We start from the raw sequence: 26493 nt of genomic DNA, 5'->3' as shown, positions 1-26493 counted from the left end.
TTCGTTTGGAAGGGTCTAAATGTATGCATTGAAGGAGTAGCTCATAGTAACCAGTGTTCAGTGAGTCCTTAGAAATGATCATATAGGAAATCTGAGTGCTAAAGAAACAAGTGTGGTATACTGTAGGTTTCTCAGGTGCTGTTCCCTGATTAGTGGAAAGGGTAATCACCTGCAGTATGCTGGAATTGCATTGGTGCTGTGCATATCTCATTAGAGCATTGACAGCAGGGCGGAAGAAAGAAGACCTTGAAAATGTGCCAAAATATATCCCTTTATGTAAGCAGATATTATTACCCTTGGAAGGAAAAGTCACTTCTCCAGAATGGTTATTGCTGATTGTGATAAGTATTCTACAGATGGGCTATCAACTTCTGAGAAATGTACATATGCAGTATTTAATATGGCAATTACTTGTCAAATCTGGAAATGTTCATCTTGATGCTCTATACTTGTTGGATAAATGGCTAAGTCAGATGTTTGCAAATCATCACAGCTCCCGATCTGAGAAAACAGATTGAAGACAAGCTCAAATTTGATTTTTCAGTATTGCTATTGGTAATGAGAATTGGGGGGGTTTCCTGATCTGAACAATAAACAAGAGTTCCTTACAGGCATGGAGAGGGGGAAAAATCATGACAAAAAAAGTGAGGTGTTTTGATGTCTTGCTGGATATAGCACAAAATAATGTCCATGTGTGGGGGACCATTGGAATTTGGACCAGTGGAGCATTCTTTCTTTTATCAGCAAAATCCTGGATAATGGCTTTTTAGAGGAGACTGATTTTGAGGAGTGAGAAAGGAGGAAAGAAGAGGAATGCCAAAAGAAATAAGCTGGAGGAAGATGGGGAGGAAAGGGAAGAAACAAACATGTTGAGACAGGAATTTAAAAAATGTCAGTGGTAATGTTTTGTTTGCACCATAAGTCACTAGATATTAATAGGCAAAATTCAAAAAATGTGAGTGGAGAGCCTAATCTTTAGTTCAGATCCTTATTACTAAAGCCATGTATCATTAAGGACCTTTCTGCAAGGTGCTGAGTGCTTTCAATTCCCCTTTGTCTGTGGGAATTGAAGATGCGCAGTACCAACCAGGGTTGGGCCCATTAAGGGCAAGAATTCTTAAATTACTGAAGACATGAAACTGAATTAAATGGTAGGCCATTCTCTTCCATTGCAATTAATTATAATACTGAAGTTAAATTCTAACTATGATTGTGAAGGTGTGTGTGTGTGTATGTATATATACTTTTACTAATACCTTTTTGATAAATATATTCTGTTTTATCACCCATAAACTGCAGTGACACCTACTGTAGTTGTGAAATCCACACAGGACACCTTGCTCTTAAACCCACTTGACAAGTAATTCATGATTTAAGCAGCTGATTTTCCTTTTCAGGCTGCCAGGCACATGGGGACAGTTTTCTTTCTTCTCTTTCTGGCTCCCCAGGCTCTTCCAAAAGATAGTAGTCTGAATTTGAAACCAAACAGACTAAAGCTTCAGTCCACATCTTTATCATGTACATTTTCTTGTTTTGAGTTCTTCTTTTAAACTACAGCTATGAGAGAGAATAAAATAGTGCTTTACCTAGTAAAGAACAAAAATGTTCACTCAAGCAATTTTTTTCTCCCTGAAGTCAAACAATCAAAGCTTTTTATTACTGATTGCCTGAATTGTCTGTCTGATTTTTAGGTAAAACAGTAAAGCAGATTTAATATTAAAATTAAATCGGGTTTAAATATCATACTTCAAAAATACCCCATGTTAACAATTTTTGCAGAGTTAAATTTTGTGGAATGATCAAGTAGGCGTCTAAAGATTATAAAACTCTCTGGGAGCTTATTCCACAGCATGCAACTTTGAAGGGGGACAGTTTTTTAATACTTCATGTAAAACAGTTAATAAAAATAAATTATGGTTGTCTTAAAATGTACACAAATTCACAACAAAAAGAAAAAAAACAGAAGAAACTGGAAACCCTAAACTGTTTCTTTTTACCCACATACTGGTTTTCCTAATCTTCATATATATGTAGGCTTTATATATATCATGTCTGATCCACTTTGTTTTACTATAGAAAACAGCTTTAATTTTGACATTGCTTCTAAATAGGGTCTTTCATTTTAAGATCCTTGTGTTTAAAGAGTGCCTTTCTTCCAAAGGGGATTTCAAAGCACTTTATAAAGTTTATATATTGTATAATGTATTTTATATAAGTAGTATAGCAGTTAACTAGATTTCAAAAAAGTGATTTCAAAAAGTGTAATTATATGTCTGTATGTATTTATAACAACAATCACTTTTCTCATCACTGTCATCATGCAGCCATCTTAGGGGAAATCATGACAACTGTTAAATAGTATGCAGCAAAGTTTCAGAACTATTTGGGACACAAAGTGAAGAATGCAAAAAGAAAAGGAGTACTTGTGGCACCTTAGAGACTAACAAATTTATTAGAGCATAAGCTTTCATGAGCTACAGCTCACTTCATCGGATGCATTTTGCATCCGATGAAGTGAGCTGTAGCTCACGAAAGCTCATGCTCTAATAAATTTGTTAGTCTCTAAGGTGCCACAAGTACTCCTTTTCTTTTTGCGAATACAGACTAACACAGCTGCTACTCTGAAAGTGAAGAATAATACTGTGTCCTATTGAAATTACATCTTGAATAGTAAGAGGCAGGATATAGTTACCTACAGGAAACTACAATTTGACCATATTGCTGGGATAGAAACCCCTGTCCTGGTAAAAAGTCCTATGGCACTTTTCACATGCAAGTAGGCAAGACCTGTGTTTTGCATCTGATCTGACAGAGAGCACCACCAGCAGCATAGTGGTCCTTAACACTGTGTTAGGACCATTAGTGCCACATATGGGGGGGGATTAAACTTGCCAGCTGTTGGATAAATATTAGTTATTAACAGCTAGTACTGAGTAAGACTGTTGCATAACGTTGGTAATTTTCAAAGTGGAAACAACCAGTAGGTGAAAGGTGATACTTGATTGTAATTAGGTCACACAACCTGATTTTTTTAATGTCAAATTAGTGCATTTGAAAGCTAACCTACAAATAATTGTATATTATTTTGGAGTGTGCACGAACTTGTTACCATCTCTGAAAAATGTAGCCTCTAGGTAGATAAAAGGATGTGATTCATTCAATGGATCCTGCAGCATTTACAGTCTGCTGTGTACCGGATCAAGTGGTTTATGAATAGTGATGAACACAACGATAGATGCAAGTAAATGCTCCTTTTGGTTAGAAAATCCTAGGAATTCTCACTAAAATTCAGCCTTGCCTTGAGTGCCTTAGGACATGCATCATACATCCAGCTAAGGGGAATTCATATGGTGCTAAGAATGTGCGCCCCGCATGTCATTTGCTTCATTAATTATACTCACTCTCAAAAGAAGTGTACCCAAGCTTGCAGGCAGAACTTAATTGATTTTTATGCAGAGGGCTGTGGCTTTCGAAATGTAAGCACACAAATGATAACTCCAGGTAAGAGTTTCCAGAGCAGTATTGTCAGCAATTCAGCCTTACAGTGGTTCCCCAAGTATGGGGCTGGGAGCTGCAGGAAGGACTAAGAAGACATGTAGGCTAGAGCACGTATCGCCTCAAGGAACAGGACAGAGGACTACTGCCCTGAAAAGGGAGGATAGAATTCCCAGAGCACAGGTCATTCTACTGCTTCCTTATTTCTGTTTTTGTTTTTTTTTTTAAGAAAGGAAGCACCTCCTACAGTTCAAGTACACCATCTTGACATTGGGAAGTTCTCATTAAAAAACTTTCTTGTGGAAGCTGCGGGGAAGTATTTTCTTTTTATACGCTTCCACCCAGACATGCAGTCTCTCTGTTCTGCCTAAGTCCTAGATCTAGGTCTTCTTTTTGTTTTCAGGTTTCAGAGTAGCAGCTGTGTTAGTCTGTATCTGCAAAAAGAAAAGGAATACTTGTGGCACATTAGAGACTAAATTTGTTAGTCTCTATAGTGGCACAAGTACTCCTTTTCTTTTTGTTTTCAGTAACAAGTTTCCCCTCTGGAAATGTTCTCTTATGTTATTGCATCAGAGTTCCAGGTTTCAGGGCAAACCATTTAAGCAAAAGAACAGCGTTCGTATCAGGTAGAGGAAATATCAGCTCCTCCTAATGGCAAGTTTGAGCAGCACAGTCAGGAAAGAAAATTGAAATTCAAAGCCAACCTCCTTGTAAGAGTTATTCAGAGGTCAGTTCCCAGTGAGGGGAACGTGGTGCATTTCTGGCTAAATCTCTGTGCTTTGAGTGACTTGAACAAACTACAACCCACTGTGTGTTTATACACCCTAATAGAATAGCCTAAATGGCACAGGACATGGCTGAGGGACCACCTTTCTCCTTCTTTGATACCTCCATGCACGCTTCTAGTGGAAGTATTTGAGCTAACAGCCGCCAGGTTTAAAAGAGAAGGAGGGGGTGGCAGGGCATTGTACATGAGAGGCTCACTTCTGGAGCAAACTCCTTTGGTATGACAGAGCGCCTGTTTGTTGGCTTTCAGTATGTGCTGCTAAGTTCATCTGTTTTCTTGGTGAGATGGAGTGAGGTATATCAGACACTACAGTAAGGGACAGGCTATTATATATAACGGGTTGATTGAATGGATGATCTATGTTTTGAGAACATATACTTGAACAGATAATCAAGTGAAATATGTAGAGTCATATTATGATAAATGAGAGATTTGCATTGATATTTGGTGGGAAGCGCGCGCACACGCGCGCGCGCACACACACACACAAAATGCACATCTTTGAGGTAGATATCCAGCATCTTGTTCTTTCGTACCTGCTTTAAAAAATATATGACATTATTGACAAAGAAATGGGATTTATTTTTTTTAGTGCCTGTTCCTCACCAGATATGAATGAAAAACTCTCCTTTGTGGTAATATGAATTACTTGTGCATAATGAGCAGGCAGTACAGCCTTTTGCTTCTCTGTATTGAGAGCACATTGTTGCTGTCTGTGACACGGATGTTTAAAATTTGCTGGGCCTGTATTTGGACAGTATACTAGATGGGTGGGCTAATTAGTCAAGAAAACACCTAGCAGAGAGGAAAGAAGCAGTTTTTTATGTTTGTAGGATTAGTGAAATAAACAGCAATCAGTCTGTTGTTTGAGTCTAATCCCTGTTTGCAAAAATACATTTGGAGCTAGACTTGAGAAATGGCTTATTTGTCCGCTATAAAAGAATTTGAAAACTTTAGACAGGATGAGGATATTTGTTTACTAATAAAATGATCCTGATCTAAACTTGAGAAAAGACCTAATTAATTTAAGTAAAATCATATTTTGGGAAGAAGGGTGCTTGCTTTAATATGCATGCCATAGTCTCTAATTCATGCTTTTTTTTATGCTAGTTGTTTTAATGTATGATATAAGGAAACTAAGTTTTCTTCCCTTTCTCTTACCCAAAATCATTAGCAACACTTGTCTGCTTGGTTCGAAACAAATGTTTATCAATTTGTGCAGAATTTAGCTGAATAATATATCTTAAATTAACCAGGAATACAAAAGACAACACAAAATGGCATTAGGCCAGCACACTGATTAGGCTCCTGAAAATGTACTTAGCTGCTTCATGATAATTTTACTCAGTTGTTCCTAAACCAAATGTTTTCATTTCATTTTTTCACCTAGAAAGCATGGCAGCATAATTTGAAGTGAAATATATTGCACTTCATGCACAGTTACATGACTTTAAAGTAGGTGTTTCTATACTTTTATTCCATTCAAAAATGGACTACTTTCAAGCTCTTTGAAACCAGAGCTATTTTGTAGCTTCTTAAACCTCGTTTAGCACCTCTCAGAAAATAGAGAATGTTTACCCACCTAGTACAGTAGCTCAGGGACTTCTAAGGTTAACATTATGAAAACATAGTGTGAGACATCTTCTGGAATTTACTCAGATGCAGAAAGCGACAAAGGTTTGGCTTTGCATTGGGATTTCAGTAAATTTAGTTTGTGTGCCTGCTGTAGAAATTTTGTTATCCACCGCTCACCCTCCCAGGGGGATAGATTGGTAGTGTACCAGCTGGTGTGTTCTGTTTGTAAAATATGAGATAATCACGCTCATAATGCTACAGTCACAGCATCTATGAAAATGTGTTTAGGAAAATTGGAAAGAAATACAAGAGATAAAATGGCCAAATATATTTTTAAACAGTGGCTAGCAACTCACAGTTAACACCATTGCTTTTCATTGCTTTATGTATTTTCACACACATTAAGGTTCTACTTTAGAAAAGATTTTATTTTAAAGACTGAGTTTTAGATTTTCTGGGGAAAGAAATTTGTATTTATTTCCTCCATGTAAGAGATTACATATAAACCATGATGCACTTGTGTACCCCTCTTTATATGTTCATTGTCTTAAAACTACACTGATCGTTCCCCCTCAAAATGAACACTATTATTGTTAGATTCCCAGGCCTATTCCACAGTTACTAGAGTATTGGTTGCAATACCGGCAAAGAAGTTTTGTTTGTGAGGAAAGTTCTTAGTTCTTAAAGGGTTAATCCTATTTTCCCTTTCCAGATTTCCCCATTGGTTTTCTTTTCTGTCTTGTGTTTGCTAAAGAAGATACAGTCAAATGGAAAACCTGTGTTTTTGTTCCTTTTCAGAAATCCCTGACAAGCCCATGACACAGGCTACTGCTGTAGCTGTACATTTCTATTCATTATTGATGACTTGGGGCCTGGCAGGCAGCATAGAGCACAAGCAATATGGATTACCATACTGAGGGGTTGTTTTTTTGACGTGGGGCAGGGGGTTTCCAAATCTGTGAATTGTCCAGTTATGAAAGGAAATCATAACTCCTCCTCATAGGAGGTTCTGGAAAACAAACAAGTGAGTTTTGACATACATTTTGTTAAGCAGTTTAGAGCACTTAGTGGAGCAGAAGAAGAAGATGTGGGTGAGCTCAAAAAGGACCGAGCACTCTCAAACTAATTAGCATTGGCTTAACTTTCTAGCAAACTTAGGGCATGATCCTGAAAGGTGCTGAGTGCCATCAACTCCAATGAGTTCACCTTGCAGTGAGCCCCTCCTTAATGGTATTCTAGTTTGAGCCATTCATTGATGCTAGTCTGGTTTCAGAGTTTTTCCTGAGAAAACTGACACAAACAGTCTAGTCTGTAACCATACAATTATAAATTCTGTTTCAGTGATTTATCCAATGGCATGTATACATGTGGGCTCCAGTTCGTGAATGTGAGAGTAATTATGTCTGTGCTCTAGTGCTTTATCATAGATGATATTTCTGGATAATAAATAATCGAGTGACATTTGCAATGCTAAGATAGTGTCCTGTCTCAGTGACTGGTGAATGAAGGTTTTCCGTTCTTCTAGTAACATGATACTTTTCCATCCATAATCTGGATAAAGCTTATTTTCTGCCCCACACACAGGGTTGTGGAGTGTTTCATTCTTAGCATAATTAAGATTCTTGACTTTAGGAAAACAGGATTTTTTTTGTGTCTGAATATATCTTGATAATAGGATGAACAGAATTAATTGTGCTTTGGTTAATATATTGATGACATTTTCTGAATGGGTTAATACTAGAACTGTTTTTCATTCATAAAGAGCAGGTTTCACAAAGAAATAAACAGATTCAGTTGTGGGATTATGCTTATTGCTTCCTTTGTAGTTGAATGATTTTTCACAAACCTTTTCTCTGAGATGTGTGTGTAAGAGGGGTGATTGTTTTGAGGTTTTTTGTTTTTTATTTTACAAACATACACACACTAATTAACAGACCAATGAAAGTTAAATAACTGTACAATTTTAATTTGCTAAATTTTTTTTCTTTTTTTCTTTTAATTTGCTAAATTTTTACCCTGTTGAGAACCTTATTTTTAGTTAAGCACGGCTAATAAGCAAAGGTTTTATATGTGTGAATTATAATTTAAATTGTTATGGAGATTGAATTACAGTGATAATTAGATTAAGAATGCAGTTTACTATCATTTGGGAGGGAAAGATGAGAGAGCATTCTGGAAGAGGGTTAAATTTCATTTAGCAGAAAAGGAATCTCTGCCAACATTTTTTTTTTCAGAGTATCTTTTTCATTCCTGTGTTGCTTTTGTTGCCTCTTGGAAGTGACTTAACACTGTTTTATATAAATTTCAAAATACTGAATCAACAATCAAGCTAAATTAACGGCACAAAACTTCTCTTAGGAGGAACTGGATGTTCTAGAAGGTCCCACAGCGCCACCTAGTGTACCATCATTTCATGTTAACATAATTATTTTGTCATTAAGGTGCTAAGAATCGTATTTTGGTTTTAATGTATTGCTGAAATTAATTTAAAATAGGGTTTATCGGGTGATATAGGACATTTCCAAGTAAAGCAGAATTTTAGATTGTTCATAATTTTCTTCTGCACTAAAGAGGATTATTTTAAAAAATGGAGTAAAAGCTTTTCTTCTAAAATATATAAAAATGTAACTATTGATCTCAGTTTTCTACATTGTAAAGCAATGGTGAAAATAGATCTAAAGCTTCCTAGGTAGCACTGTACTGTAGTTTACGGCAATATCTTTTGAAATATATTTTGTTTGTTTTGTTGTTATACATTATTTAAATACTTGTACACAATACACAGAAACAGACAGCACTTGAATTTACAGTAAAAGACCCATAATCCTGCGAGCTGCTTTGCATGGTGGACCACTGCACCTGTGCAGTGCCCCAATGGAATAACTGAGAGGTTTCTTTCTTTCTCATCCGTAATGAATATCTATGTACTGTACTCCAGAGATTGGTGGTACATAAATACAGTTTCTAAACTAGCCATATATAATTATTATAATCTCATTCCGTATGGGCATTGCACAAGAAAATGTGTTTGAATAAGAACAGGGTTTGTTGAGAGCTGGCACTGAGGACTGACTGGGTATGGGGGGAACAGGAAAAAAAATCACAGAGAAGGAAGCAGGAGGAGAAAACGAAAGTGGTGTTGAAGCTGGTACCATTGGCAGAGCACGGGAAAGGGTGTGATAGGAGACAATCAGAGATGTAGACCTGGCAGAGTTGTATAGTGCATTGAAGGTAAAGACAAGAAATTTAAAGTTGAATGTGGTGTTCAAGGGAGAACCAGTGAAGGGATGCACGCAGGTTTGTATATATGGTGTGGCCCCAGTCCTGGTCCACCTGTGTTTGTGAAGGATGCTCCAATTTATGCTGACTGCCAGTGGAACTAAGGGGCCACTGTGGCAACAGGTGATAGCCAAAGTGCAGGGAAAACATAACCAGGACCTCTTTCCTGTGGCAACACCCCATAGACTGGCTGTAGGAACTGTTATGCTTGCTGTACTCTGCTGGAAAATCCACCTATATTGGATATGCTGGCTTTAAGCAGCTTTGCACTAGCAGAACTGTGTAAAATGGCTCCGTCACAGCACAGGATTGGTGCCTCTATCAATCAGTCTCTCTATACTCATGCTGCCTGAAGCATAACATTTTATCCTCTTCTTTTTTAAACTGGAATTCTCAAACTCAATGTTATGTTATCTGGTAATATTAGATCTTAAATTTCAGACCTACATTGTTTTATTATAACAATCTAACTCTGAAATTCAATCTCGAATATTAACTGATGTCAATTTCATGCTTAGAAACTGCCCCTTCTTACTCAGATTTGGGGCATTTCATTTTGTGTGTTTCATTCTGACTGTGGGAGACCACTACTGAAAGATAAGCTTCAGAAATATACAGAAATTGATACTCCATCTTTATTTTTAAACTTCAGGCTTCTTATTGGTGTGTGTTTTAAATTATTACTGTACAAATAAGGTTTCAGAGTAGCAGCCGTGTTAATCTGTATTCGCAAAAAGAAAAGGAGTACTTGTGGCACCTTAGAGACTAACAAATTTATTTGAGCGTAAGCTTTCGTGAGCTACAGCTCACTTCATCAAATGCATCCGATGCTGTAGTTCACGAAAGCTTATGCTCAAACAAATTTGTTAGTCTCTAAGGTGCCACAAGTACTCCTTTTCTTTTTGTACAAGTAAGGAAGAGGATTTTGAGAGTGTAGACGATGCCCTCTGCTGGGAAACTGGGCGCATTATGTTTTAAATTTCTAAGATACTCTGTTTATATTCTCACATTGCAGGTCTTTCATACTAAAACCTTTCTCTTCAAATTCATTTTAGGAAAACTGTATCTTTTTTCTGGCTTTACTGGTGGAAACCAAACTCTTGATCAATGTACCAGTGTAAACTTGGATTACTGACAGTATTTTTTCTTTCTCATATTATGCTTTCAAGTGCATCTTGTTGATGCTGGCAGCAGTTCTGGGCCAAATCTTTACTTCTCTCATGCAACCCTGGTGGTTGCAGTTGGGCTTCATTTGTATAATTGGTGGGAGAAATAATTCCTAGTGTCTAAAACTAGTTACTGTCATTAAATGATAGAAGCAGTACCAGTGTCTGCCATCTAATGCTAGTAGTGCTTTTAGCATCTAATGTGAATAGTTATGTTAATGATCCTCTTCCCTCCCCAGAGGAGAGCACAATGTGCTGTCCCGGAGGATGAAAATTGTGCAACATCTGATTGGGATTGCATGCCCAGGGCATAATCCCACAGCCTGAAATTAAACCTGGCAGATTACGTCCCCTCTAATAAAGTGATGGCTGTCTCAGGATTACACCTCTAATTTTACATTTCAGTCATTAAAATCCAAACATCGGTCTCTTTGGAAAGTTGCTGTTTCCTATGTCATAGTTGCTGTGTACAATTGATTTAGGAAAATGTATAGTTACGTTATCTGTAGATTTGTTTTTAATTTGTTGTCCTGATAATATGTAGTATGTGTTTATCGCTGTAGTCTTTGCAGAAAACTACATGCATATTAATTTTTAAAAAGGGCATAACATTCAATTCACACATGTATTCACATTCTGATATATTAATTGTGGAGGAGTTGGATCAACTTAGTACCCTAAAAGTTGTCAGTTCATAAAGCTTTTATTTCTCCTTGTTCATAATAATCTTTTGGAATAAATATGATATGCAAATAAGTTAAATGTTTTACCCTTAACTCCCAAAACAAAACTGATTGTTTTTAAAATCAACAAACACATTCCTTTTAAATAGCTGATGAAAAAATAATGTCTGGAAGGGGAATGTTAAAAGCTTTTAATATGTAACTCGGGAAAATATTGAAAATAATCAACTTGGAAAACAAAGAAGGAAAATAAAGGTGATTATGCATCAAATGCAGAGATGTATAGGGAGGAAAAAGCATGGGCTCTTTGAAGTTACAAAGGGAGAGCAATGACTGATGCAATGGAGACATCAGAAAGAGCTATTCTGATTTTAATCTATGAAATAATACAGCAGAAAAAATTAGCATGTTGATTGAAAGCAGGAAACATTTAAATGTTAATGTAGAAGTTGGTGACCTGGTTCAGTATATCAAAATCCCGTCCCTGTTGTTATATTTAAATTATGGTTCGGAACAATGGACAGAATATTTGTATCTATGCTGCACAAATTTTAACAGTGTTAAAGAGTTGTGTTTGATCCCCACAAGAAGGGTAGTCTCAAACATACTTCTGATGCTACCATTCCACATATAAGTGTATTAAACTGTTTTTACAAATGGTTTCACTAACATGTTTGAAACCATTTTCAAAAATGGTTTAACTTTCAAAAATTAGAAAATGCGAGATTTACAGTTGCCTACACAATCTTAACTCATTCCCCTTGTGGTGCTTTACAGTGGCAATGCATGTCACTGGTGCTTCATGTTCTGCACTAGCTGCCTATTGGTTTCCATATGGAATTTAAGTGGTGATCACACCATCTTTTTTTCCCTATTCCATAGCATTGCAGTGTGATCAGTGGAGGAGCTCAAGTTGAATACCCCTTGTTTTAAGACAGGAGCAGGTGGCAGATTGTTCTCCATGAAGAAGTTCCAGCCCTGGCCTGCCACCCTTCAGGACACCCAGTGAGGTGTATTTATTTGCTCTGGCTTCTGTGGAGGATGAGGTTTGATAGGGGTTAGATCTGTGTGTGAGGGAGGAATTCAGTGTTCCATGTGTGTGAAGGGGACTCTTTTGTTTTTGAGGATAAGGCTGTTGTGCTATTTTTAATTTTTGTGGAGGGAATTAGTGTGTGTCATGAATGCTTAGAGCCTTGGATATTGTCCTTTTTAAAAACTGTAGAAAACCAAATAAATAAATACAAGGGCCTGTTCTTTTTCTTTTGGTGGCAAGGTATAATAAATTGCCTTAAACAGTGCCAGATTGCATCTAGAGTTTCTATCCATATTTTGTGGATTGAGGAATTCATTGCTGGCTTTCCCATATTGCCTTGACCAACAAATGTATTCCTTAACCCAGACCTGTAAGCACATTGTAGAAGGGTGAGGATGGAGTAATTCAGTTTCCAAGCTCTTTCAGTTGGTCTCTGCTGAGATTGCCAACAAAGTTGGCTCCCACATGGAGCTGTTTTCATTAACCTACTCTATACTAGTAGAAATACTGACCATTCAACAGTACTGTACATTGAATAAAATGACGCTGTGGTCAGAGACAAGACATTTACATTTTTAATCCTGTTATACCTCATCCCAGCAAAGGTGCTTAACTTTAAGCATGAGTAGACCCACTGAAGTCAGTGGGGCTACACCCATACTTGAGTGCTTTCCTGGATCAGAGCTTTGATTACCAATAATTTTTGTTCTTTCCAGTGCTGTTTCTGAAGACAAATTAAAGACTATGTTCGTTGATTGATAGTCCCCACGTAGAGGTGTCACTGAGTGCCTGTAATTATGGTGAAAAAATAAAATTTGTGGGCTAAGAGGTATAAAGAAAGTCTGCCTGACTCATTGCCTCACTACAATAATGCAATACACCTCTTCCACCAGGTGCCTCTCTTCAGCCTGGCTTGCCTTATACATCCATTAACATCACCTGTTTCCTAATGATTAGCCATCATGGCTGTAAAATTCTTTATGCTTTTTGCTATCCAGTTTTGTAGCTGATTATATATATATTGAGGATACATGTTTTGTCAGAGAAGAAAACCTCTTCCAGTAACCAAGATGGAGTAGTGCTATACTGTAGGAAACATAATCAGAAAACCAATGTGATCTCTTTTTGAACATTTTCTTTGCAATGGAAATATGGTAAAATTCATCTCTCTGTACCTGTTTTCTGTTTTAAAAAATTTAAATATAAATAGCACTCTTAACTGTGACATATTTTGTGATCCTTACTGTAAAGAGAAGTGCATTTACAAGTTTCTAATGTGACTGATTCTATGCAGAATCGTACTTTGTATCAGTGTTTCAGGTCAGGCTGTGATTCCCTCCCCCTATCCTTCCCATTAAAATCATTGAAATATATTCAGTCAGTCTTTCACATCAGAGGTGTAAATGGATTTCTTGAAAGTTTTTCTGCAGATAGCAAATGGCAGTCACTTTACAACTTAGATTCCATTATGGGCTGCACAGAGAGAGCTTAACATTCCACCCTAATTTTGAGGATGCTAAAACTGTGTAATGACCTTGCATCCACAAGGGCAGATGCTCAGCTTCTGCTGGAAGTGCTAATCTACAACCTGTTTATCTCCATACACTATGTGCTTGACAGCACTTGCTCAGAAAGTGAGGTAGGGAAAAGAGTAGTCAAATTTAGGTTTTTCTTCCTGGTGGTGTTTGAGTGCAATGGACTAGAAAGGAGATATTTCCCTTTTTAGTTTCTTTTGTGGCATTCAATAACTGTTGCTGCAGCAATGTAAGATTATAGTTCACATCCTTTACTTAGAGTACTTCTATCTCTGATTCAGCCTATTAGCATTTCAGTAGAGTAACATATAAATTGGACAGTACTGAATAGCTATAATTTTCCTATTGTTCTTTGAATTGCTTATTCTAGAATGAATCAATATTTTGGTTTCATCTCCTAAACCTTTGTATATTGGTACGCATTAATTTTGCATTCTGTGATATCTATGGATTCTGAAATATCATACTGTTGGGTTATGAATACTTTTAAGGAGAGTTGCTTAATGAAAAGAGATACGGCTTGAAGTTTTAATTTAAATCTTTGCATGTGCTGAAACTGATACTATTTATCTAAGTAAAATGTTAACATCAAATAACTATTTTCTTCTTAAATATGGGCCAGTCATCCCCTAAGATAATTGTGGGTGGCTCCTCTGAACTTCCTTGCGTATTGATTGTATAAAACTGAGGGCAGAATTTGACCATATAAATAATGATTGTGTAGAGACCACATGTACCTCATTTCAGAGTTTATTAAGATCACCAGGGCTGGTCATAAAACTTATCCTAAGAATTGCTAGAATTACATTTTGGGAGCCAGTTTTTTTAACAAAGCAGTCAGGAATCTGACATGTACAGGGATATTTCAACTCCACGTCCACCTTTATGTTGTTATAAAAGAGGAATATTTCAACTCCATGTCCACCTTTACGTTATTGTAAAATTTTTCTTTATATTGTGCCTGTTTAGAATTAGCAGCAGCAGCAGCAGTAGTATTGTGGTAGCACCCAAAGGAACTAATCACTATCAGGACTCCATTATACTAGGTGTTGTGCAAACCCATAGGAAGACACAGGCCCTGTCCTGAAGAGCATAGTTGAGTAAGTGAAAAGGAAGGGACCGCCGCTTACCAGACTCACCAGAAAGACAGTAATTTAACCTCTCTTTACATTCTTCCTAAATGAGACTTCTCTTGGCAAAAGGGAATCCCCAAGCGGTATAAAGCCAGCAGAGCTGGCTCTGTAATACCCATTTCTGGACCCAAGCACAGGGGCCTTCTTGGGGTGGGAGGTGATGTGCCCAAAGCTTATACATGGTCCTGAACCAGCGCCTCCACACATTGTGAGGAGTTAGTCAAATTTGCAGGCTGTTGCAGGAGTGGGGATGTGGTCCCTCCACCTCACTGCTGTCTTTGGATGATGTACAACCTCAGGCACATGGACAGAGCAGTCACTGCACTGCTCCATCGCAAGCCTTCTGTATGTCTCACACAGGCTGCCCAAGAATGAGGGATGTCATGGAACCCCCATGCAGTCATACAAGCCACCTTTCTGTTCCCCAAATTTTAGGGCTGGCCAGGCCCTAATTCAGTACCTAAGAGTAGCCTTGTTACACCAGTGGACTGTTCTACTGGGAGAATCATTAGAGTGCAAATGTTTTGGGTACATCACCTCCACCCCTGACAATCCCCCTGTGCTTGGGTCTAGAAGTGGGCATCATAGAGCCAGCTATGCTAGCTTTATACCATCTGGGGATTACTTTATGCCAGGGGAAGTTTCAGGTACTTGGCAGTGCAAAGTATTTGTTATACACAGAAGGGGAAGAGGGGGATCTAGCCCACATACTCAACAGTGTCTAATAAAACTCTAAGTGTGTTATGTGGCACATTATACTGGAATGACTGCATTACATTCCCTCTATAAAGTTGTTCTTGATAGGCCATCATTTCAGGTGTTGTAACAACTACTTTGCATAGTATCTGCTCAGCTCTTATTACATCCCACAACCCCCGCCTGCTGCTTCCTGCACCACAAATTTTGCCATCCTTGAACACCCATTTGTCTACTTCGCCCACAAACATTGCTGCATTTTCTTCCATTCTGCTCCTCACACAGGGAACGCCACCCCTGGAGTAATCCTTAAAGCCATTGCTTGCTGTCCTTCCAGGATCCACCTCTGCTGGGATACACACAACAAGTCAGCTGACAAATGATGGCTAGATTGAGAAGCCATCAAAGACAGGATATATCATTTATTTATTTCAAGAAATACTTTAAAATAATGTGTAACTTTCAAGTTGGTGCAGCTAGCCTGTTACCTTCTGTTCTTATTCCTCTTTTCCTTGTCCTTTGTCCCCTCCTGTTGTTTCTCACTTGTTGCATCTTGTTTTAAAGAAGGCACTTCAGAGCAAGAACCGTGTCTTCCTGTTTGTTCATAAGTGTCTGGTTCAATAGTTTCTCCTGCTTGGGGCCTGTTGCGGCTGCTGAAATACAAATACATCAGATAAAGAGACAGTTTTATATTGGATTTTAACAGCTTTGAAGAGCCAGAGTAAAGCTGCATTATGACCCCCCCCCCCAAAAAAAAATTACCCAAAAGGGAGCACTGCTTTTAACTTGTATTTTTCACTTAGCTGAAACCAAGAATGTGTGGGAAAACTATCATTCTAGATTTGTATAAGTGGGTTGGCATCTTGCCCTTGGAAAATATAAAGAGTTTGTGAGTGGGTCTCATTAATGGAATAATGGTATCTGATAAATACTAGGAAGAAAAAAAATCTTTGTTTACAAAAGAAGTTCTAAGTGGGACTTGTGAATGAATATGCATTAAATGACAAATTGCTTTTATTAACTCTTGAGAAAATATTGAAGTATGATGGAGGGGTGAGGGAGAAGTACCACTTGCAGCTATGAAAGTGAAGCATGCCATGTGAACTCCCAACCCAAACAATTCATTTTAAGATTTTCTTTCATGAAACTTAAAATCTTGTATTTTGTCCAGTCATGAGCTTTAAACCTGTTCCATCAGTGAAGGAAACAAATCTTTTGCCTGTCTCTGCCTGGGGGATGTGGAGAACTGAGGTAGTCCTGTGTGACTAAATTAGATGAAAGACTTGCCTTTCTCCACTGAGACATGGAGTCTAATCAAGTGAAATGAGTTTTGAGATCTCAGCTCATTTCCTAGGGGATATTAGTTTACATTATAAAATCAGGACACCTAATTCATCACAGCTGATGGAGCTTTTGCTCAAGAGAGGACCATGAATTAGGCAGCGGGGGACTGAACCACCTGACTCCCTGACAGGAGGGGCATCTTAACCAAGTGAGAGTACAACATATTGGTGGGGAAATCTTCACAAGATACTAGTCTGAACTTCTATATTGTGTATATTTTGAGAAAGGAAGTCTTCAGTCTAAAAAGAAGAAAGCTAGATCTAAGGAATATTATTTAAACTTCTAGCTACAGTAAGTAGAAATTATTCCTATACAGATGCTAAAGAATCTATATAGTAAAGAATGAAGCTAAATGTTTCCTTTCGTTATCATTTAGCCTCACTTTAATTTTAACAAAATCTATGTATTTCCATGCATCAGGGTTTAAGATGACAAACAGAAGATTCTGCTTTCCTGGCTAATAAAACATTATCTTTTATTTCTTCCAGGGTATCATTATAACTCCACTTCTACTGCTGCTTTTTGTGAGTATTTTGATATTAAGACTCCAATCCCTTTTTTTAAAGTAACTTACCACTTATTAAAAATATACTGTAAACCAGAAGTTTCATTGATTTTACATTGTTTTGATACTCAAAAGGAGTTGTGGTCAGTATTTGGGACAAACTTCTTCCAAACTGGTAATAAATAAAAATGTGTCACAGCAAACACAGTGCCCACTGCTTCCTTTTATAAGGGCGTGTGAGCCTGCTCATCTGATAGTATCACAAAAGCATATGCTATCAGACAAGCTGAGCCAAACACACGTTTGCAATGACAAAATGCTTACCCAAGTAGGAGAGGTATCTTATAGCATGTACTGGAGTAGCATGGGATCATAATGAGCCAAAATGGGCCTCAAGTTTGACTGTTTGGCCAGGTAAATGCAGCCTTACATTTGGGCAACTAAAACCTATGGGTATTTTTGTGTTAGAGTGTGTGAGAGATTGGAAAGGGGTTGACAAATTACTGAAGCCATTGGGTGCCACTAACAAGAATCTTGTTGACTCTTGTTTGTTCAAGTCTTACTCAGTCATTGGTCATCAGTCAGGGCCTTGGTTACTTACAGTTCATGGAAGCAGAGAGAGATCTGGTTGCAAGTGATGTTTATTTGTCATTACACAGTGAGTGACCCTGTAACAGGCTGGCAGTGTTTCCCTGAAATACCTAATATCATTTAGCAGGTGTTGATCCTGCTGGCAACAGGATACATGGGTTTCACGGAACCACTGAGGTATGTTGCTCTCTAGGGAGAGGAGATATAGGGTATGGGCTGAGAAGTCCTGAGGAGCGGCCAAGTCTGTCACGAAGGTTTAAGTTGAACTTCGTTGTCTTACTGTTAATTTCTGTATTATGATAATCAAACCCCTGGAAGGGGTTGTAAGTATGGACTCATGGTGTGTAAACTGAGTTTTAGTGTAGGTTATGAAAGACACCTGTTCACAGACAGAGCTAATCTGATTTCCTTATAAGGAAGAAGGAAGGAACTGCTTCTGGATGATCTGCTACTGCTCTCCTCACTGTCTGCCCCTCTTCTGCTCTCCCGGATAGATGGTAATTCTTCCAGAGGGGTAGAGTTACAAGACCAAAATCCCATTTTAAAAAGACAAAACTTTTGGTTTTATTACCTTGAACATGAGCGTCTTTTTCACTTTCTAAGTGATGTCTTGAACCCTTGTACCCCGACTGAGATAGGATGTTTTTGAAACGGAGCCTGGGGGAAGGTGCATTTTTCATAAAACCTGAAATCTGTTTAATTTTTCAATCATTCAACTTTTGAAACAAGATAAAGACTTGATTTATGTCAGTGACATCTCTTTATGAGCAAATAAAAGATTAGGTAACAAAATACTCCAGCCAGCTAGTGGTCAGCCATTACGTTTTTCATCTTGTATCTCATCTTCTATTTCATCTTGTAGCAAGTGGTAAAAGTCTCTAATGTTCAAAAAGAAATAGGAGCCATAGAATAGGCATATGTGCTTCCAATCAATGCTGAAGTTCCTAGTGTAACACAATGCCACTTAACTGTTTATTATTTACCATACTACTATTTGTAGCACTCTGAGCTGTTTGCTCTCCTGAAGAAAAAGTTGTCACTTCTTAACGAAGCTCTAAACAAAATGTGTGGACTAAAATCTGCAAAAGCTGCAGATTCTTTAATTATCACAGTGTTCAAAACTTGAGCCATGATTCTGTGGGATTTATTGATGTATAAAAGTCTAGTGTGTGACAAGGGATGATTTGTTCTTTGATACTTTATTCATATTGGATGGAATTTTCAAAAACACTCAGCAGCAAGATAAAACTCTCAGTGGAGTTAAGCCAACACTGGTTATATTTATGTTGATTTCAATGGACACTGAATGGTTTTCAAAAGCACTTCAATGGGCTTTGGATCAGGCCTATGATGCTCGCTAGTGTTAATAAAGCAATGGCCATGCTCCAACAGAGTAATAATGCAATCATTAGAATACTATATTGTAGTAATAATATTTATAAGACTACCATAAGCTCTTAAGGCAAGGCCTGTATGTGTAAACAGTGCCTAACGCTTTCTGAGTGCTACCAGAATACAGGTAAATTATTATTGATTAACTTGTTCTTTTGTTTTCTTTAGATAGCTTGGCCCTAGATGGTCATGGTTTAAATTTTTCCCTTTGTGTACCCCATGTTAATTTCTGACAGTATATATTGTTTTGAACTGCTTTCTTTGTTTGTAAATGTCTGTTAATGTAAACATGAGTCATTTTTAACAAAGTTGTTAAAGACATGTTGAAGTACACAAATGGAAGAAGAGTGAAAGCTTGTTATAAATTATATATTTCCTGCAAATAATTTATTTCCCTAAATGAATGGTGTTAAATATAAGATTGTTGGTCACATTTCTGAAGAGAATACTTCCGCTACCAAACTTGTTATATAAAGTTTATTTAGCAAAATGGTCTGAGATTTGAAGACTGATTTTATGAAACCTCATATATTGTACCCTCAGTTAGCAGACTTTATCTTTGTAGGTACCCTTTGTTATATTTTAAAGGATAGCAACCCTCATAAGCATCACTGATTATCACTGTAATAGGAAGCTATAGAACCTTGGCTTCCAGCTGCATTAAACCCCGGTATTGTTGTCCTCATTATAACTGTTATTTTTAACACTTATGATGATGGATTCCCAGGGATCGTATTAAAAACGGGCAGTGTACCATAAACAATACAATTAATATTCACATTTGCATTCATATATGTGATGAGCAGAAAAGGGTTGAAACATAAAGCACTCTGAGACCCATTGGTTGCAAGTTAACATGGGAATATGCCATTCTCCTTTCTTTGCAACCTTTTGCAAGGTTTTATTAGAGGGATATGGGATCCGATATACTAGAGCACACACAACAAGTTCCTTGTGTCAGGTTAGATATTTAAGTGAAACCAGTAGTGGCAGTACAGTAATCAAGATTTTTAAACTGAAGAGCCAGTTTTTTAAGCTGTTTTAAAAAAAAAATTCAGAAAAAAAGTAAGCTAAGAATTCTCATAGACAAGAAGAAATCTCCTTTTGGGGGAATTTCTCTACTAATGATGAATAATTGTCACAATGTAGAATTTAGAGAGTTCATAGTTTAATTCCTCAGTCTTAGTCCCATCATGTGGGTATGGAACAGTATCTTATGTTTAGAATTATCTTATTACTTTGTTCTGTGTTTTAATCTAAGGTCTGTACTTTTCCCAGTAGCAGTAATGATACTACATTTATAATAATCACTATTCATCTAAATGGATTGCACAGTGCCTTACAAACTTTGCTGTCTGGTTATAGAAGCTGTATCCTTTGCTGTGAATATTGAAATAACTGCCACCTCCTCTCAGGTGAAACAGAGCAAATGTTAATAGCGCACAATAACAATGAACAACAGTGTATGTTAGGAAGTGATGAACAATATCTAGTGAAACAACAGAGAATTTAGGTAAGCAGAATGTAATTACTTGAATCTCAAATGTGGCACCCCTACTTAAGTTGATTAGCATTGTATTTCTTGAATAGGGTTTTTTTTGACTTGCAGAGTACAATTCTATCTAACATGAGTAAGGGTGCAGGAACCAAGTCCTCAACTTACAATTTGGCTGGAACACTAAGGCTAACACCTATACTCTTGTGAACATTGATTATTTGAATTCTAAAAATATGCTGCCATTGCCAAAGCTTCTGGGCACATTTACGTTAATAAAAGACAGTTAAACAAATTGTAACATCATGCTGTGATGGTAATAGTGCTATGATCTCTTTACCTTGCATAATGACAGGTTTCATAGTAGCAGCCGTGTTAGTCTGTATTCACAAAAAGAAAAGGAGTACTTGTGGCATCTTAGAGGCTAACAAATTTATTAGAGCATAAGCTTGTAGCTCACAAAAGCTTGTTAGTCTCTAAGGTGCCACAAGTACTCCTTTTCTTTTTATGATCTCTTTAATAACCTCAAGTTGTCAGCCCCATTGTTTTTATGTCTCATCTGAAAGACAGAAGCACAGCACCCTGGAACAATTTTAACTACATCATCATTCCTGTGTCTCCTTAAAATATAACATCATTAAGACAGTGTGTGTGTGTGTACTGTATGTTGGTATTTGTGTCTATATCTTTGTTAAGGGCTGGTCTGTGGCTTGTAAGCACTGCCCCAGGTTGGGGAAGAGCTGAATGCCTCAGGAAAACAGTCTCTTGGAGCTCCCCTGGGAGCAGGAAGAGCATAGCTGTTGTGCCACAAGTGCCATGTTCTATATGAAAACGGCTCTGCCCCCCGTCTCAGGCCCCTCTTGGGATGGCTAGCACCACTGTTCTCTCTGGTCCTGCCCTTGGATGAGTACATAGACTTGCAGTTATGCTCAGCTGAGGAGGTTGGAAGCTCCTTATATTTCTCCTGCTCTTATGCCCCTATTCAGGGGTAGAACAATATAGCTCTGAGATTTTACTTTGTTACAGTAGTGCAATGGTGCAGACATAATAAAACATAGCTGATTAATCACAATGTATTTGGTAACACAATATAACAAATCATTTGAATGTTTATGAAAACAAAATATTACTTTGTTTACTTTTTGCACTTTTTTATGATATTACCTTACAACTCTGCCGTGGTCTTGAAATTATTACCACTATTGTGTATGAATGGATACTAGGTACTCTCTTTAATTTATGGAAGTATAGTTGGTTGGATAATAAAGTAACAAATACAAAGATGTATGAATCTATATATCTTTACTGAAGTCACCAAAGAAATGTTGGGATAAGTATGTATTTTACATTCTTGTGTACATCAGTCTTCAAAGCTTGCCTGCAAAACCACTTAAACATGGAATGTTAAAAAGCCCTTGCTTGCAACACTCATGTACATTTGTGAAAATATACTTAGCAATACTCCATGTAACTGTCATATACTACTTCTGTATTTGCCATACTATCAAAGGTGATTACCATGATACAGGTGTTGAAATAGAAGCTTTTCTACTTCTACTTGATTTATTCAGTGATTTTTTCCTATGTTCTGTATTTTATATCAGTCATTTTGATGGTGTGCTTGTGAACAGTGATACTATAAATATTAGAATATAGTATTACTGAAAGAATCTAGACTCAATCAAGGGGAGAAAACTTCAATTTAAACTTGTTGGAGGAAAGGACTACTGAAAAGGAACATGAGTAAAACTACATATTGCCTTAAAGTTTTATTATCTTTTAACATTTGCTTTATGTTAACAATCTTTAAATGAAACTACTATTCCTCAAAATACTGGATTTCTCAGATTTTCAGGGAAAACAACCTGGATTTCTTTGCACTGTACTTTGTTTCCTTATTTCCCTGGTAAAATAGCTTCCCTTTTTCAGTATCATAGAACAGACACACATTCATTTTTTGTGAGTTCTTGACAAGCGAAGGCTGATATGCAGTCAACTGAAGAATGAATTGTTAAATAATGTACTAATAGCTGAGAAGACACAGAAATTGTTAAGGAAGTTGTGGCTAATGTATGTCACTGGTGTGTGACAACAGGTTGATTGTGGGAGTGAGGAAGACGATGCAGTGCATTAACTGTTTAGAGGTCAATTATTTCATTTGAATGATTTAAAGTGCACCATCTTCTTACTACCTTGTCTATAATATCTATTTTGTATACAGATTAATTTCCTCCTTAATCTCTGAGGAATGAAATCATCAGTGGAAATCTTTCCATTGACTTCAGTGAGCTTTGCATCAAACTCTATGTGCCTTTGTGTCAGACTAACTTTTGACTGCCTTACATTATACTTCCTTTTTTTAGTGGCCAAACAACAATACAAATCCTCCCAGCCCCTACCACATATATAGATAATTGCACATCTGCAAGGGTAGAGGAATCTAATATCTGTACAATTTCTGTGGAGGACTTTCTATTCCACTTGGCTCTACTTTTGTAATTGTATACCAGATATCACTTTAAAACACATGGAGAGTCTTTTAAAGATGTCTTCTGCCTAGTAAACTAAAATTGTTTTTATGGCTGATAGAATACATTTACCTCTAAATAGAAAACTCACAAAATATTGCAGGAGTCTGCAAATTGCTCCACAAACTCAAAAAGCTAATGACCCTTCCAGTCTGTCATCTCTTCTTTTTACCACCTTCCCCACCCTAATTATCTTTGGTGAGGCTTGCACAGATTCTCAGGGTGCATAGCAAGGGAGAAGGCTCAAGCTGGCTAACAGTGTACTTAGTAGAGTCTGACGACACAGCCTGGAAAAACATGTTAAGTACAAGAAAATGCTGTAGAGCAGAGAGCCCAGAGTTCCTCTGAAGTGGACTCAATACGGGCAGCAAATGTGGCACTGGATTGTAATTTGGTACAACTGGCAGGAGGGGTTTCTTCTGAGTCTGGGGCAGTTCTGGGTGTAGCCTCTTCCTTGGGGAGGACACCCCAGCTGTGATATCTGCCTTGGCAGTCAGAAAAAAGAAGATTGACCAGCTGTCATGTAGAGTTAGGATTGGATTGGAAGAGCAGAGTGTTCTCATTTTCATGCGAGGAGGATTTCTTTGTACAACAAAAGTTAATTATATCCTATCACTTTAGGCTCGGTCCGTGTCTCTGCTGTGAACTCTGCTATAAACAAACCCACTAAATAATTTGGCAGGTGTTGTTAAAATTGGCAGTCTCTGGAGCTGAGAGGTCTAGGGCTGGAGTAGCAGGAGCGTTGCAGGTCAAGTTTAAGTACTGCACAGTGACAGGATAGTGTGGAGAAACTCGCCTGGAACTTGCTCCCAATATGGCCTTACCCTGCAAACCCTTATTCATGTGTTCATTCCTTACTCCTATGAGTTATCCCGTTTAAGTCAATGGGACTATTTAAGTGAATAGAGACTACTCAAATTGGTCCCCTTGTTTGATTCTATAGTGCTTCATGAGCCCTTGCAGTTAATGAGCACCATATTCAGACATAGATATCTAGAAGAGCACAGGCTATACAGTGTATATATATAAACAAGTTGTCCATTAAATAAAAATCACATGCCAGTACAAAGAATTAATGTTTTAAAATGAAATATACTGGCAAATCAATTTTTCAGTATTTTGAAAGACAGACTTGTGATGAGATGTGATTAAATGCTAAACTTGATCTCCACAATTTATTTTCCATTTAACTTATTACATAAGTGATGATAAAATCCAGTCACATTTTTACAGCTATAAATACGTGATTGGTATTATTTTATTCCCAAAGTTGGTTAAGAATGTTCCTTCTATTTGGCTTTCTCAAACAAACAAAAAAAAAGGCAGCTCATTCTTAGGTGTTGGGATTATGATGTTAAGGAAGTAGCCATTTGCTCTACCATTAACATAAGATTTTTAAGATTTGGAAAAGTTTTTGAATAGCTCCTTATTTAACGTTTTTTTCCCAATCTAGCTCATTTTAGCTCTCTGCTAATAGATGAGACCATAAGTGCCAAAGTACAGTAAAATCTGGAAACAGCAAGTGCGGGTGATCAAGAAGGAATGTGTTCTTGTGAGATTTTCAGTCTAATTTTGCATACTATGTATGTCCAGATAGTTTCGATAAGTCTTAGCTAAGCATCATCTCAGAATCTGAATCATCTGAGATTCACTTATCAGTGGCCAGATTGTGTCAGTGATCAGGGGCTGAAAAGTGTACTTGTCTTGGGTGAATAAAATTCCTCCTTCCTCCTGTCTTCTGTATCCTCTGGGCATAGATTCAGGGCCAGCTCTTCAATGGAGCTGTGATAGTTTACACCAGCTGAGGATCCGGCCTGTTGTCTTTAAGCTTATAGACCTTTTTTTCTGGGACTCGACAGTGATAAAATATAGCCCACCAGTGACATCATTGTAGAGTGGGTAAGGGAAACAAGAAACCAGGAATATATCTTAGAGGAAGGAATAACGGCAGTGTGGAGAGAAGGCTGGCACTGTAACTATGTATGAATAAAAGGCACTAGGATACAAAACAGGGCCAGGTGCATGCACCCGTCAAAAACGGGGCATCAAAGTGGTTATTCACATTTATCATGAAAGAGCTGAACTTTTAAAACTCTGATTTGGAAGATCATTGCTTTGTATAAAATAATTTGTTTCTCATAGGTATATTTGTTTTAGTCTCCCATCCCTCACCCACTATAATTCAATTTCCTTTTCTTAAAAAACTTGACATCTGTGCTGATGAGTCCACAACTGCTTTTAATCTGAAACTTGATATTCCTTTCAAATGCAGATTCTGTGCTTGGAAATGCTACATTTGAAATAATAGTTTGAAAAGATGGCAAGAATATTGGTGTCTAAATGGCTGTCTTTTTCAGCAATATTTTCTATTGTCAGACATCTTTTGATTCTTGACTTGGAATGTGATTATACACTACGTCTAATTGACATAAAACGTTCAAACATTCAGATAAGTCCGTGAATCCTTCACAAAAATACTGTGTTGTCACTGTAAAAGTATTGTAGCCTCAGGAAGCAAAGTGAAGGGTTCTGGAATCCTGACCACCCATTTTGATTTACTCCTCTGTGGTTGCTTTTAAAGTTTTAAAATCTTCATTTTCACTTAAAAAAGCTTATTTGAACATACAGTCATTAATGCTTTTAACTCTTCAGCCCAAAAGTGGTATCAAAATAGGGTTTGAAAATCTATTAACCTTTTAATGCTTCAAAAGTTGTTACAGGGATCATTAGAAGAGCAAATCCACCTGGAGGCTGTGTATTGTGTGATGAGATTTTGATTAATCTGCAGTGGAATTTCTGCAAGGAACCAGGGCTCTACCTCTCTGTTCACATTTGCTTAAAATTGGAGGTTGAGAGGTTCATGTGCAAAAAGGACGACATTTCTCCTTCGGAAAATGTCCAGGCAAAATTTTCCCTGATACTGCAGTCCCATGTGAGGTCACAGATGGAGCAGCAGCACGTGAGCTCATGCATACCCAGTATGTGCCACAGCGGGGACCGCTATGCCACATCCAAATAGGCTGGTGTAGAAGGAAACACTGGGGAGTTACACAGAGAGTTACTCCGGAATAGCTATTCCTGGTTAACTCCATATGTGGATGTGTTCATTCCAAAATAAGAATGCCTTATTCCGAATTAGCTAATCCACTATGGAAGTAGATTAAACCAATACGGAATAAGGCTCTCTTATTCATGAATAAGAGCATCTACACATGGAGTTATTCAGGCATAGTTAATCCACTTTAAATTCATACCC

The 26493-nt window shown here is 37.5% G+C and overlaps 1 protein-coding gene across 2 annotated transcripts in view; it reads left to right on the top strand.

The window, feature by feature from the left end:
* Window positions 1-26493, top strand: part of SLC10A7 (solute carrier family 10 member 7) — a 203733-nt gene that overhangs the window by 125492 nt on the left and 51748 nt on the right. Inside the window, exon 6 of one of the 2 annotated variants that reach the window (XM_038399603.2) lies at window positions 17215-17250. The exons of the other annotated variant lie outside the window; for it this stretch is intronic. Coding sequence (XP_038255531.1) covers window positions 17215-17250 — 36 coding nt within the window. The remainder of the gene's footprint in view (window positions 1-17214; window positions 17251-26493) is intronic. 2 annotated transcript variants of the gene reach the window in all.

The sequence above is a fragment of the Dermochelys coriacea genome, chromosome 4 (genome assembly GCF_009764565.3).
Source record: "Dermochelys coriacea isolate rDerCor1 chromosome 4, rDerCor1.pri.v4, whole genome shotgun sequence".
Classification (NCBI taxonomy): domain Eukaryota; kingdom Metazoa; phylum Chordata; order Testudines; family Dermochelyidae; genus Dermochelys; species Dermochelys coriacea.
Note: the sequence above shows the minus strand (reverse complement) of the source record. Positions and strands in the feature narration are given on the sequence as shown.